The sequence below is a fragment of the Oncorhynchus mykiss genome, chromosome 18, assembly GCF_057628025.1.
Source record: "Oncorhynchus mykiss isolate SJ-2025 chromosome 18, ASM5762802v1, whole genome shotgun sequence".
NCBI classification, from domain to species: Eukaryota; Metazoa; Chordata; class Actinopteri; order Salmoniformes; family Salmonidae; genus Oncorhynchus; species Oncorhynchus mykiss.
Genome location: NC_143039.1, coordinates 3,249,004 through 3,264,585, shown reverse-complemented (window position 1 = coordinate 3,264,585; position 15,582 = coordinate 3,249,004). Strand labels below are relative to the sequence as shown.

The following is a 15,582-nucleotide window of genomic DNA, read 5'->3' as shown; positions in this document are numbered from 1 at the left end:
GATAGAGCGTTGCACTAGTAACCGAAAGGTTGCAAGATCAAATCCCCGAGCTGACAAGGTAAAAATCTGTCGTTCTGCCCCTGAACAAGGCAGTTAACCCACCGTTCCCAGGCCGTCATTGTAAATAAGAATTTGTTCTTAACTGACTTGCCTAGTTAAATAAATATCTAAATGTAGCTCAGTACACTTAGTTGGTGAAATACTAATCAGTAGTTTGTGGATTAGTCAGGATCAATACACGTTGAGAATGTTAGGAGCAGTTCATTGAGCTGTAAGGTTATTTCATCAGCCGTGTTTGATGTTCCTTCTGCCCTCCCCGAACACCGACCCAGCCCAATCCCTCCCCCCTGTATCAGCAGTCATCCAAATCATCAGTCTGTCTGACCCCCCTCCCCCTTCCTCTTTACTGTCTGCTTGGCTTGACTCCTGGCATGTAAACAAGATAGACATCTCATTGTTGTTCCTTTCGGCCCTGATCCTGATTTCTGTTCTTTTGCAAATCCAACATGGCCGCCGCTTCATCCTCATCATTGTCATTTGTTTGATTACATTCTCTGACAACACATTATATTTAGAATTAAAAACATGACAAATAAATCAGACTATGTTCAAAGCTTCTATGCCGTTGAATGCTGTTTTTCTGCCAGCACTGTTGTGCTTCTCTCCAGGCTGTTTCCTCTGTCTCTCTATCTACTGTGTTCCACTGTTGTGCTTCTCTCCAGGCTGTTTCCTCTGTCTCTCTACTGTGTTCCACTGTTGTGCTTCTCTCCAGGCTGTTTCCTCTGTCTCTCTATCTACTGTGTTCCACTGTTGTGCTTCTCTCCAGGCTGTTTCCTCTGTCTCTCTGCTGTGTTCCACTGTTGTGCTTCTCTCCTGGCTGGACACTTTACATTTAACTGGACACTTTACATTCAACTGGACACTTTACATTACTTTACATTCAACTGGACACTTCACATTACTTTACATTCAACTGGACACTTTACATTACTTTACATTCAACTGGACACTTTACATTAGTTTACATTCAACTGGACACTTTACATTACTTTACATTCAACTGGACACGTTACATTACTTTACATTCAACTGGACACTTTACATTACTTTACATTCAATTGGACCCTTTACATTCAACTGGACCCTTTACATCACTTTACATTCAACTGGACACTTTACATTCAACTGGACACATTACATTACATTACATTCAACTGGACACTAAATTCAACTGGACACTTTACATTACTTTACATTCAACTGGACACTTTACATTCAACTGGACACTTTACATTACTTTACATTCAACTGGACACTTTACATTCAACTGGACACTTTACATTACTTTACATTCAACTGGACACTTTACATTCAACTGGACACTTTTACATTACATTACATTCAACTGGACACTTTACATTCAACTGGACACTTTACATTCAACTGGACCCTTTACATTACTCTACATTCAACTGGACACTTTACATTCAACTGGACCCTTTACATTACTTTACATTCAACTGGACACTTTACATTCAACTGGACCCTTTTACATGACATTACATTCAACTGGACACTTTACATTACTTTACATTCAACTGGACACTTTACATTCAACTGGACCCTTTTACATGACATTACATTCAACTGGACACTTTACATTCAACTGGACCCTTTACATTACTTTACATTCAACTGGACACTTTACATTCAACTGGACCCTTTTACATGACATTACATTCAACTGGACACTTTACACTACATTCAACTGTACACTTTACATTCAACTGGACACTTTACATCACTTTACATTAAACTGGACCCTTTACATCACTTTACATTCAACTGGACACTTCACATTACTTTACATTCAACTGGACACTTTACATTCAACTGGACACTTTACATTACTTTACATTCAACTGGACACTTTACATTCAACTGGACACTTTACATTACTTTACATTCGACTGGACACTTTAGATTACTTTACATTCAACTGGACACTTTACATTCAACTGGACACTTTACATTACTTTACATTCAACTGGACACTTTTACATGACATTACATTCAACTGGACACTTTACATTCAACTGGACACTTTACATTCAACTGGACCCTTTACATCACTTTACATTCAACTGGACACTTTACATTCAACTGGACCCTTTACATTACTTTACATTCAACTGGACCCTTTACATTCAACTTGACCCTTTTACATGACATAACATTCAACTGGACACTTTTACATGACATTACATTCAACTGGACACTTTACATTCAACTGGACACTTTACATTCAACTGGACCCTTTACATCACTTTACATTCAACTGGACACTTTACATTCAACTGGACCCTTTACATTACTTTACATTCAACTGGACACTTTACATTCAACTGGACACTTTACATTCAACTGGACACTTTACATTACTTTACATTCAACTGGACACTTTACATTACATTCAATTGGACCCTTTACATTCAACTGGACCCTTTACATCACTTTACATTCAGCTGGACACTTTACATTCAACTGGACACTTTACATTCTACTTGACACTTCACATTACTTCACATTCAACTGGACACTTTACATTACTTTACATTCAACTAGACACTTTACATTCAATTGGACACTTAACATTACTTTACATTCAACTGGACACTTTACATTCAACTGGACACTTTACATTACTTTACATTCAACTTGACACTTTACATTCAACTGGACACTTTTACATTACATTACATTCAACTGGACACTTTACATTCAACTGGACACTTTACATTCAACTGGACCCTTTACATTACTTTACATTCAACTGGACACTTTAAATTCAACTGGACCCTTTACATTACTTTACATTCAACTGGACACTTTACATTTAACTGGACCCTTTACATTACTTTACATTCAACTGGACACTTTACATTCAACTGGACCCTTTTACATGACATTACATTCAACTGGACACTTTACATTACTTTACATTCAACTGGACACTTTACATTCAACTGGACACTTTACATTACTTCACATTCAACTGGACACTTTACATTACTTTACATTCAACTGGACACTTTACATTCAACTTGACACTTCACATTACTTCACATTCAACTGGACACTTTACATTACTTTACATTCAACTGGACACTTTACATTACTTTACATTCAACTGGACACTTTACATTCAACTGGACACTTTACATTACTTTACATTCAACTGGAAACTTTACATTCAACTGAACACTTTACATTACTTTACATTCAACTGGACACTTTACATTACTTTACATTCCACTGGACACTTTACATAACTTTACATTCAACTGGACACTTTACATTCAACTGGACACTTTACATCACTTTACATTCAACTGGACCCTTTACATTACTTTACATTCAACTGGACCCTTTACATTACTTTACATTCAACTGGACACTTTACATTACTTTACATTCAACTGGACACTTTACATAACTTTACATTCAACTGGACCCTTTACATCACTTTACATTCAACTGGACACTTTACATTACTTTACATTCAACTGGACCCTTTACATTACTTTACATTCAACTGGACACTTTACATTACTTTACATTCAACTGGACCCTTTACATCACTTTACATTCAACTGGACCCTTTACAGCTCTGATCTCTCTGACTCGTTCCTGTCCCCTCCTCTCTTCCAGGTGTGATCTCAGGCAGCTCTGATCTCTCTGACTCGTTCCTGTCCCCTCCTCTCTTCCAGGTGTGATCTCAGGCAGCTCTGACTCGTTCTTGTCCCCTCCTCTCTTCCAGGTGTGATCTCAGGCAGCTCTGACTCGTTCTTGTCCCCTCCTCTCTTCCAGGTGTGATCTCAGGCAGCCCTCCAGTGGTGGTGAATGGGCAGAAAGCCTTTCCCTTCGGCCCGGGTCAGAGCTCCAATGGGCACCAGCCCTCGCCCATCAACGCCCATTCCTCCCCCCTCTCATCCCCCCTGTTCACTGACGCTGGCTACGTCCGCACGGATGACGAGGACGAGGTTCGGAGGAAGGTTTGTCTTTCAGGGAGGGAGGGTGGGAAAGAGTGAAGGAGAGATTGGAGGAGGGGGGAGGACATGTCCCCATACTCTTGAGAAAGCGATCCAGCCCAGAGGACAGTACTGTTCTACTTTGTTAGAACTGTGCTATCCTACTTTACCAGGCTAGGGAGAGTCTGTAAGGAGCTGTGTTATCCCACTTTACCAGGCTAGGGAGAGTCTGTAAGGAGCTGTGTTATCCCACTTTACCAGGCTAGGGAGAGTCTGTAAGGAACTGTTTTATCCCACTTTACCAGGCTAGGGAGAGTATGTAAGGAACTGTGTTATCCCACTTTATCAGGCTAGGGAGAGTCTGTAAGGAACTGTGTTATCCCACTTTCCCAGGCTAGGGAGAGTCTGTAAGGAGCTGTGTTATCCCACTTTACCAGGCTAGTGAGAGTCTGTAAGGAGCTGTGTTATCCCACTTTACCAGGCTAAGGAGAGTCTGTAAGGAACTGTGTTATCCCACTTTACCAGGCTAGGGAGAGTCTGTAAGGAACTGTGTTATCCCACTTTACCAGGCTAGGGAGAGTCTGTAAGGAACTGTGTTATCCCACTTTACCAGGCTAGGGAGAGTCTGTAAGGAGCTGTGTTATCCCACTTTACCAGGCTAGGGAGAGTCTGTAAGGAACTGTGTTATCCCACTTTACCAGGCTAGGGAGAGTCTGTAAGGAACTGTGTTATCCCACTTTACCAGGCTAGTGACAGTCTGTAAGGAGCTGTGTTATCCCACTTTACCAGGCTAGTGAGAGTCTGTAAGGAGCTGTGTTATCCCACTTTACCAGGCTAAGGAGAGTCTGTAAGGAACTGTGTTATCCCACTTTACCAGGCTAGGGAGAGTCTGTAAGGAGCTGTGTTATCCCACTTTACCAGGCTAGTGAGAGTCTGTAAGGAACTGTGTTATTCCACTTTACCAGGCTAGGGAGAGTCTGTAAGGAACTGTGTTATCCCACTTTACCAGGCTAGGGAGAGTCTGTAAGGAACTGTGTTATCCCACTTTACCAGGCTAGTGAGAGTCTGTAAGGAACTGTGTTATCCCACTTTACCAGGCTAGTGAGAGTCTGTAAGGAACTGTGTTATCCCACTTTACCAGGCTAGATCTCATCAAGATCTGTTGCCTACATCTAATAGTTCTACTCATCACTTATTATTATTATTATTACAAATGGAAGATTACCACTTCTCACAATGGTGCTCATGTCGTAAAGTTAGATCAAAGCTGACTCGATGTCTGTCCAGATCACATTTCGCCAGACAAAGACTTCGTCGCCATTACACCCAAACCTCCTCATTTCTATTGAGATTTGAGGATGGTTAGCTGAAGCAGGATATATGCTTTGACTGAAACAAAACACAAGAAAGACTAATAGTTTAACGCCATTTGCTCTAATCCGCCTAACTTGGTGTTTGAGGGTATTAATGTTGTGTTGGACATTTTCTCCCTCTTTCTTCCAGAAGTGTCCGACTGACAAGGCCTACTTCATCGCCAAGGAGCTTCTCACCACAGAGATAACCTTTCAGAAGGACCTGGCAGTTATAACCGTGGTAAGATGAATTATAACTCTGGGAGAACTAGTTATAACCATGGTAAGACTAGTTATAACCATGGTAAGATGAATTATAACTCTGGGAGAACTAGTTATAACCATGGTAAGACTAGTTATAACCGTGGTAAGATGAATTATAACTCTGGGAGAACTAGTTATAACCATGGTAAGACTAGTTATAACCGTGGTAAGATGAATTATAACTCTGGGAGAACTAGTTATAACCATGGTAAGACTAGTTATAACCATGATACAATGAATTATAACTCTGGGAGAACTAGTTATAACCATGGTAAGATTAATTATAACTCTGGGAGAACTAGTTATAACTGGGAGAACTAGTTATAACCATGGTAAGACTAGTTATAACCGTGGTAAGATGAGTTATAACTCTGGGAGAACTAGTTATAACCATGGTAAGACTAGTTATAACCATGGTAAGACTAGTTATAACCATGGTAAGACTAGTTATAACCATGGTAAGACTAGTTATAACCGTGGTAAGATGAATTATAACTCTGGGAGAACTAGTTATAACCATGGTAAGACTAGTTATAACCATGATAAGACTAGTTATAACCATGGTAAGACTAGTTATAACCGTGGTAAGATTAATTATAACACTGGGAAAACTAGTTATAACCATGGTAAGACTAGTTACAACCGTGGTAAGAGTAGTTATAAACGTGGCACGGCTAGTTATAACCGTGGCACGACTAGTTATAAACGTGGCACAGCTAGTTATAACCGTGGCACGACTAGTTATAACCGTGGCACGACTAGTTATAACCGTGGCACGACTAGTTATAACCGTGGCACGACTAGTTATAACCGTGGCACGACTAGTTATAACCGTGGCACGACTAGTTATAACCGTGGCACGGCTAGTTTTAACCCCGGTAAGACTAGCTATAACCCCGGTAAGACTAGTAATAACTGTGTAAGACTAGCAATAACCGTGGTAAGACTATAAGACTAGTTATATCCATGGTAAGACTAGCAATACGTGGTAAGACTAGTAGTAACCGCGGTAAGACTAGTAGTAACCGTGGTAAGACTAGTAGTAACCGCGGTAAGACTAGTAGTAACCGCGGTAAGACTAGTAGTAACTGCGGTAAGACTAGTAGTAACCGTGGTAAGACTAGTAGTAACCGTGGTAAGACTAGTAGTGACCGTGGTAAGACTAGGTGTAACCGTGGTAAGACTAGGTGTAACCGTGGTAAGACTAGTAGTAACCGTGGTAAGACTAGGTGTAACCGTGGTAAGACTAGTAGTAACCGTGGTAAGACTAGGTGTAACCGTGGTAAGACTAGTAGTAACCGTGGTAAGACTAGTAGTAACCGATAAGACTAGGTGTAACTGGTAAGACTAGTAGTAATAAGTGGTAAGTCTAGTAGTAATAAGTGGTAAGTCTAGTAGTGACCGTGGTAAGACTAGGTGTAACCGTGGTAAGACTAGGTGTAACCGTGGTAAGACTAGGTGTAACCGTGGTAAGACTAGGTGTAACCGTGGTAAGACTACGTGTAACCATGGTAAGACTAGGTGTAACCATGGTAAGACTAGTAGTAATAAGTGGTAAGACTAGTAGTAACCATGGTAAGACTAGTAGTAACCATGGTAAGACTAGCAGTGACCATGGTAAGACTAGTAGTAATAAGTGGTAAGACTAGTAGTAACCGATAAGACTAGGTGTAACCATGGTATGACTAGTAGTAACTGGTAAGACTAGTAGTAATAAGTGGTAAGTCTAGTAGTGACCGTGGTAAGACTAGGTGTAACCGTGGTAAGACTAGGTGTAACCGTGGTAAGACTAGGTGTAACCGTGGTAAGACTAGGTGTAACCGTGGTAAGACTAGATGTAACCATGGTAAGACTAGGTGTAACCATGGTAAGACTAGTAGTAATAAGTGGTAAGACTAGTAGTAATAAGTGGTAAGACTAGTAGTAATAAGTGGTAAGACTAGTAGTAACCATGGTAAGACTAGTAGTAACCGATAAGACTAGGCGTAACCATGGTATGACTAGTAGTAACTGGTAAGACTAGTAGTAATAAGTGGTAAGACTAGTAGTAACCATGGTAAAACTAGTAATAACTGTCGTAAGACTAGTAGTAACAATGATAGACTAGTGATAACAATGGTTAGACTAGTAATAATGGTTAGCCTAGTAATAACAATGATAGACTAGTGATAACAATGGTTAGACTAGTAATAATGGTTAGCCTAGTAATAAATCAAATCAAATCAAATGTATTTATATAGCCCTTCGTACATCAGCTGATATCTCAAAGTGCTGTACAGAAACCCAGCCTAAAACCCCAAACAGCAAGCAATGCAGATGTAGAAGCACGGTGGCTAGGAAAAACTCCCTAGAAAGGCCAAAACCTAGGAAGAAACCTAGAGAGGAACCAGGCTATGTGGGGTGGCCAGTCCTCTTCTGCCTGTGCCGGGTGGAGATTATAACAGAACATGGCCAAGATGTTCAAATGTTCATAAATGACCAGCATGGTCCAATAATAATAAGGCAGAACAGTTGAAACTGGAGCAGCAGCACGGCCAGGTGGACTGGGGACAGCAAGGAGTCATCATGTTAGGTAGTCCTGGGGCATGGTCCTAGGGCTCAGGTCTTCCGAGAGAGAGAAAGAAAGAGAGAAGGAGAGAATTAGAGAAAGCACACTTACATTCACACAGGACACCGAATAGGACAGGAGAAGTACTCCAGATATAACAAACTGACCCTAGCCCCCCGACACATAAACTACTGCAGCATAAATACTGGAGGCTAACAATGATAGACTAGTAATAACAATGGTTAGACTAGTAATAACAATGATAGACTAGTAATAACAATGGTAGACTAGTAATAATGGTTAGCCTAGTAATAACAATGATAGACTAGTAATAACAATGGTAGACTAGTAATAATGGTTAGCCTAGTAATAACAATGACAGACTAGTAATAACAATGGTTAGACTAGTAATAATGGTTAGACTAGTAATAACAATGATAGCCTAGTGATAACAATGATAGACTAGTAATAATGGTTAGCCTAGTAATAACAATGGTTAGACTAGTAATAATGGTTAGCCTAGTAATAACAATGATAGACTAGTGATAACAATAGTTAGACTAGTAATAACAATGATAGACTAGTAATAATGGTTAGCCTAGTAATAACAATGGTTAGACTAGTAATAATGGTTAGCCTAGTAATAACAATGATAGACTAGTAATAACAATGATAGACTAGTAATAACAATGGTTCGCCTAGTAATAACAATGATAGACTAGTGATAATAATGGTTAGACTAGTAATAATGGTTAGCCTAGTAATAACAATGATATACTAGTAATAACAATGGTAGACTAGTGATAACAATGGTGAGACTAGTAATAATGGTTAGACTAGTAATAATGGTTAGACTAGTAATAACAATGATAGACTAGTAATAACCCCCCCAGCTACACTTAAACCCCCCCAGCTACACTACCTATACAGCTGGTTAAACCCCCCCAGCTACACTACCTATACAGCTGGTTAGACCTCCCCAGCTACACTACCTATACAGCTGGTTAAAAAAAACCACAGCTATACAGCTGGTTAGACCCCCCCAGCTACACTACCTATACAGCTGGTTAAAAACCCCCGCAGCTACACTAGCTATACAGCTGGTTAGACCCCCCCAGCTACACTACCTATACAGCTGGTTAAAAAAACCCGCAGCTACACTACCTATACAGCTGGTTAGACCCCCCCAGCTACACTACCTATACAGCTAGTTAGACCCCCCCCAGCTACACTACCTATACAGCTGGTTAGACCCCCCCCCCCCCCAGCTACACTACCTATACAGCTAGTTAGACCCCCCAGCTACACTATCTATACAGCTGGTTAGACCCCCCCCCCCGATACACTACCTATACAGCTGGTCTTCTGTAGGCCCCCCCAGCCACACTACCTATACAGCTGGTGTCCTGTAGACCCCCCAGCTACACTACCTATACAGCTAGTTAGACCCCCCCAGCTCCACTACCACAACTGGCTGTGTTGTGTCTCAGTGGTTCCAGGCTGTGCTGGGTAAAGAGGTAGTCTAACAGCTGTGTTGTCCCAGTGGTTCCAGACTGTGTTGTGTCCCAGTGGTTCCAGGCTGTGCTGGGTAAAGAGGTAGTCTAACAGCTGTGTTGTGTCCCAGTGGTTCCAGGCTGTGCTGGGTAAAGAGGTAGTCTAACAGCTGTGTTGTGTCCCAGTGGTTCCAGGCTGTGCTGGGTAAAGAGGTAGTCTAACAGCTGTGTTGTGTCCCAGTGGTTCCAGGCTGTGCTGGGTAAAGAGGTAGTCTAACAGCTGTGTTGTGTCCCAGTGGTTCCAGGCTGTGCTGGGTAAAGAGGTAGTCTAACAGCTGTGTTGTGTCCCAGTGGTTCCAGGCTGTGCTGGGTAAAGAGGTAGTCTAACAGTTGTGTTGTCCCAGTGGTTCCAGACTGTGCTGGGTAAAGAGGTAGTCTAACAGCTGTGTTGTGTCCCAGTGGTTCCAGGCTGTGCTGGGTAAAGAGGTAGTCTAACAGCTGTGTTGTGTCCCAGTGGTTCCAGGCTGTGTTGTGTCCCAGTGGTTCCAGGCTGTGCTGGGTAAAGAGGTAGTCTAACAGCTGTGTTGTGTCCCAGTGGTTCCAGGCTGTGCTGGGTAAAGAGGTAGTCTAACAGCTGTGTTGTCTCAGTGGTTCCAGGCTGTGCTGGGTAAAGAGGTAGTCTAACAGCTGTGTTGTCTCAGTGGTTTCAGGCTGTGCTGGGTAAAGAGGTAGTCTAACAGCTGTGTTGTGTCCCAGTGGTTCCAGGCTGTGTTGTGTCCCAGTGGTTCCAGGCTGTGCTGGGTAAAGAGGTAGTCTAACAGCTGTGTTGTGTCCCAGTGGTTCCAGGCTGTGTTGTGTCCCAGTGGTTCCAGGCTGTAGTGTTTCCCAGTGGTTCCAGGCTGTGTTGTGTCCCGGTGGTTCCAGGCTGTGTTGTGTCTCAGAGGTTCCAGACTGTGCTGAGTAAAGAGGTAGTCTAACAGCTGTGTTGTCTCAGTGGTTCCAGGCTGTGCTGGGTAAAGAGGTAGTCTAACAGCTGTGTTGTGTCCCAGTGGTTCCAGGCTGTGTTGTGTCCCAGTGGTTCCAGGCTGTGCTGGGTAAAGAGGTAGTCTAACAGCTGTGTTGTGTCCCAGTGGTTCCAGGCTGTGTTGTGTCCCAGTGGTTCCAGGCTGTGTTGTGTCCCAGTGGTTCCAGGCTGTGTTGTGTCCCGGTGGTTCCAGGCTGTGTTGTGTCTCAGTGGTTCCAGACTGTGCTGAGTAAAGAGGTAGTCTAACAGCTGTGTTGTCTCAGTGGTTCCAGGCTGTGCTGAGTAAAGAGGTAGTCTAACAGCTGTGTTGTCGCAGTGGTTCCAGGCTGTGTTGTGTCCCAGTGGTTCCAGGCTGTGCTGGGTAAAGAGGTAGTCTAACAGCTGTGTTGTCCCAGTGGTTCCAGGCTGTGCTGAGTAAAGAGGTAGTCTAACAGCTGTGTTGTCTCAGTGGTTCCAGGCTGTGCTGGGTAAAGAGGAAGTCTAACAGCTGTGTTGTCCCAGTGGTTCCAGACTGTGCTGGGTAAAGAGGTAGTCTAACAGCTGTGTTGTGTCTCAGTGGTTCCAGGCTGTGTTGTCCCAGTGGTTCCAGGCTGTGCTGGGTAAAGAGGTAGTCTAACAGCTGTGTTGTGTCTCAGTGGTTCCAGGCTGTGTTGTCTCAGTGGTTCCAGGCTGTGCTGGGTAAAGAGGTAGTCTAACAGCTGTGTTGTGTCCCAGTGGTTCCAGGCTGTGCTGGGCAAAGAGGTAGTCTAACAGCTGTGTTGTGTCCCAGTGGTTCCAGGCTGTGCTGGGTAAAGAGGTAGTCTAACAGCTGTGTTGTGTCCCAGTGGTTCCAGGCTGTGCTGGGTAAAGAGGTAGTCTAACAGCTGTGTTGTCTCAGTGGTTCCAGGCTGTGTTGTGTCTCAGTGGTTCCAGGCTGTGCTGGGTAAAGAGGTAGTCTAACAGCTGTGTTGTGTCTCAGTTGTTCCAGGCTGTGCTGGGTAAAGAGGTAGTCTAACAGCTGTGTTGTCTCAGTGGTTCCAGGCTGTGCTGGGTAAAGAGGACATCCTGCCAGACTCAGTGAGGACTCTGATCAACACCAACTATGATCCAGTCTATCAGTTACACCAGGCCTTCCTCAAGGAGGTGGAGCAGAGGCTGCAGCAATGGTGAGGAGTGGATGGGTGTGTGTGTGTGTGTGTGTGTGTGTGTGTGTGTGTGTGTGTGTGTGTGTGTGTGTGTGTGTGTGTGGGTGGGGGGATGTGTGTGTGTGTGTGTGTGTGTGTGTGTTGTGGGTGTGTGTGGGTGTGTTGAGAGTGTGTGTGTGTGTGTGTACGTCCAGGTTTTCAGCACCACTCTTCAGTGAGTCACTACAGCAGCCGGTCATACAGGACTGATCATCATCAGAGACCCCTGGTGGCCGACCCATCAGACCCTGGTGGACGACCCATCAGACCCTGGTGGATGACCCATCAGAGACCCCTGGTGGACGACCCATCAGAGACCCCTGGTGGACGACCCATCAGAGACCCTGGTGGACGACCCATCAGAGACCCTGGTGGATGACCCATCAGAGACCCCGGTGGACGACCCATCAGACCCCGGTGGACGACCCATCAGACCCCGGTGGACGACCCATCAGAGACCCCGGTGGACGACCCATCAGACCCCGGTGGACGACCCATCAGACCCCGGTGGACGACCCATCAGACCCCGGTGGACGACCCATCAGACCCCGGTGTACGACCCATCAGACCCCGGTGTACGACCCATCAGAGACCCTGGTGGACGACCCATCAGACCCCCGGGTGTACGACCCATCAGACCCCCGGGTGTACGACCCATCAGAGACCCCCGGGTGGACGACCCATCAGAGACCCCCGGGTGGACGACCCATCAGAGACCCCCGGGTGGACGACCCATCAGAGACCCCCGGGTGGACGACACATCAGAGACCCCCGGGTGGACGACACATCAGAGACCCCCGGGTGGACGACACATCAGAGACCCCCGGCTGGACGACCCATCAGAGACCCCGGTGGACGACCCATCAGAGAACCCAGTGGACGACCCATCAGAGACCCCGGTGGACGACCCATCAGAGACCCCTGGTGGATGACCCATCAGAGACCCCTGGTGGATGACCCATCAGAGACCCCTGGTGGATGACCCATCAGAGACCCCTGGTGGATGACCCATCAGAGACCCCTGGTGGATGACCCATCAGAGACCCCTGGTGGATGACCCATCAGAGACCCCTGGTGGATGACCCATCAGAGACCCCTGGTGGATGACCCATCAGAGACTCCCGGTGGACGACCCATCAGAGACCCCGGTGGACGACCCATCAGAGACCCCGGTGGACGACCCATCAGAGACCCCGGTGGACGACCCATCAGAGACCCCGGTGGACGACCCATCAGAGACCCCTGGTGGCCGACCCATCAAAAACCCCTGGTGGCCGACCCATCAAAAACCATGGTGGACGACCCATCAGACCCTGGTGTATAACCCATCAGACCCTGGTGGCCGACCCATCAGAGACCCCCGGTGGACGACCCATCAGATACCCAGTGGACGACCCATCAGAGACCCCTGGTGTACGACCCATCAGACCCTGGTGGACGACCCATCGTACACCCCTGGTGGCCGACCCATCAGAGACAGACCTAGTGTATACTGCTCCTCTGAGTGGACAGACCTAGTGAATACTGCTCCTCTGAGAGGACAGACCTAGTGAATACTGCTCCTCTGAGAGGACAGACCTAGTGAATACTGCTCCTCTGAGAGGACAGACCTAGTGAATACTGCTCCTCTGAGTGGACAGACCTAGTGAATACTGCTCCTCTGAGAGGACAGACCTAGTGAATACTGCTCCTCTGAGAGGACAGACCTAGTGAATACTGCTCCTCTGAGAGGACAGACCTAGTGAATACCGCTCCTCTGAGTGGACAGACCTAGTGAATACTGCTCCTCTGAGAGGACAGACCTACTGAATACTGCTCATCTGAGTGGACAGACCTAGTGAATACTGCTCCTCTGAGAGGACAGACCTAGTGAATACTGCTCCTCTGAGAGGACAGACCTAGTGAATACCGCTCCTCTGAGTGGACAGACCTAGTGAATACTGCTCCTCTGAGAGGACAGACCTACTGAATACTGCTCCTCTGAGAGGACAGACCTAGTGAATACTGCTCATCTGAGTGGACAGACCTAGTGAATACTGCTCCTCTGAGAGGACAGACCTAGTGAATACTGCTCCTCTGAGAGGACAGACATACTGAATACTGCTCCACTACCCCATCTGCTGGTGGAGCTGTGTAACTACGTCGAGTAGCTCAGTGTTCTCCAGTAGGTACATGTGGCACATCTACATGTGGGTTGGAGAATCTCAGGAATGCAGTCAACGTGTCATAACTCTCTCAACCACTCACAGCAAGGGTTTGATCTTCTCCCGGGGATTGATGCTTCTCAGCTGTTAATCACGCTGTTGCAATGTGGTTTCAATTAGAGATGGACAGATGGGTTACTGAATGAGTGATGTTGTTCCTCCACTTGCCTCTCACTATGGTGTCACTGAGAGAGGGGGTGAAACGTCTGTCTGTCTCCTGCAGGGTTAGGCTTAGAAGCAGGTAACCATGTTGATTTCTCTCTGTCACCAGGGAGGGCCGGTCCAACGCCCACATTAAAGGAGACTACCAGCGTGTCGGTGACGTCATGCTGAAGAACATTCAGGGGTTAAAGGTACAGCAGACGTGGATATCGTTCCTGCCCTTCAACATGTCCTCAGAGTAATGACCTGTGGGTTATAGGTGGAGTTACAGCCATCTGATGAATATCTAGGAGTATCGCATGGGGTTGATCATGATAATCACATGGGGTTGGCATCTATACAGTAGCAGCTAACCTCTACATCTTCCTAACCTACCCCTCTCCTCTCTCTCTAACCCCTACATCTTCCTAACCTACCCCTCTCCTCTCTCTCTAACCCCTACATCTTCTACCTAACCTACCCCTCTCCTCTCTCTCTAACCCCTACATCATCTACCTAACCTACCCCTCTCCTCTGTCCCTAACCCCTACATCTTCTACCTAACCTACCCCTCTCCTCTCTCCCTAACCCCTACATATTCTACCTAACCTACCCCTCTCCTCTCTCCCTAACCCCTACATCTTCTACCTAACCTACCCCTCTCCTCTCTCTCTAACCCCTACATCTTCTACCTAGCCTACCCCTCTCCTCTCTCTCTAACCCCTACATCTTCTACCTAGCCTACCCCTCTCCTCTCTCTCTAACCCCTCCTCTCTCTCTAACCTACCCCTCTCCTCTCTCCCTAACCCCTACATCTTCTACCTAACCTACCCCTCTCCTCTCTCTCTAACCCCTACATCTTCTATCTAACCTACCCCTCTCCTCTCTCTCTAACCCCTACATCTTCTACCTAACCTACCCCTCTCCTCTCTCTCTAACCCCTACATCTTCTACCTAACCTACCCCTCTCCTCTCTCTCTAACCCCTACATCTTCTATCTAACCTACCCCTCTCCTCTCTCTCTAACCCCTACATCTTCTACCTAACCTACCCCTCTCCTCTCTCCCTAACCCCTACATCTTCTACCTAACCTACCCCTCTCCTCTCTCTCTAACCCCTCTCCTCTCTCTCTAACCCCTACATCTGCTACCTAGCCTACCCCTCTCCTCTCTCTCTAACCCCTACATCTTCTACCTAACCTACCCCTCTCCTCTCTCTAATCCCTACATCTTCTACCTAACCTACCCCTCTCCTCTCTCTCTAACCCCTACATCTTCTACCTAACCTACCCCTCTCCTCTCTCTAATCCCTACATCTTCTACCTAACCTACCCCTCTTCTCTCTCTCTAACCTACCCCTCTC

At 45.7% G+C, this 15,582-nt stretch overlaps 1 protein-coding gene across 5 annotated transcripts in view; it reads left to right on the top strand.

The window, feature by feature from the left end:
- Window positions 1-15,582, top strand: part of LOC110513522 (FERM, ARHGEF and pleckstrin domain-containing protein 1) — a 120,051-nt gene that overhangs the window by 78,569 nt on the left and 25,900 nt on the right. For 3 of the 5 annotated variants that reach the window (XM_090206945.1, XM_090206944.1, XM_090206948.1), the window contains exons 14-17: window positions 3,871-4,055; window positions 5,535-5,624; window positions 11,724-11,857; window positions 14,351-14,432. In XM_090206945.1, coding sequence (XP_090063071.1) covers window positions 3,871-4,055; window positions 5,535-5,624; window positions 11,724-11,857; window positions 14,351-14,432 — 491 coding nt within the window. The remainder of the gene's footprint in view (window positions 1-3,870; window positions 4,056-5,534; window positions 5,625-11,723; window positions 11,858-14,350; window positions 14,433-15,582) is intronic. The other 2 variants (XM_090206947.1, XM_090206946.1) reach the window with 2 other exon arrangements.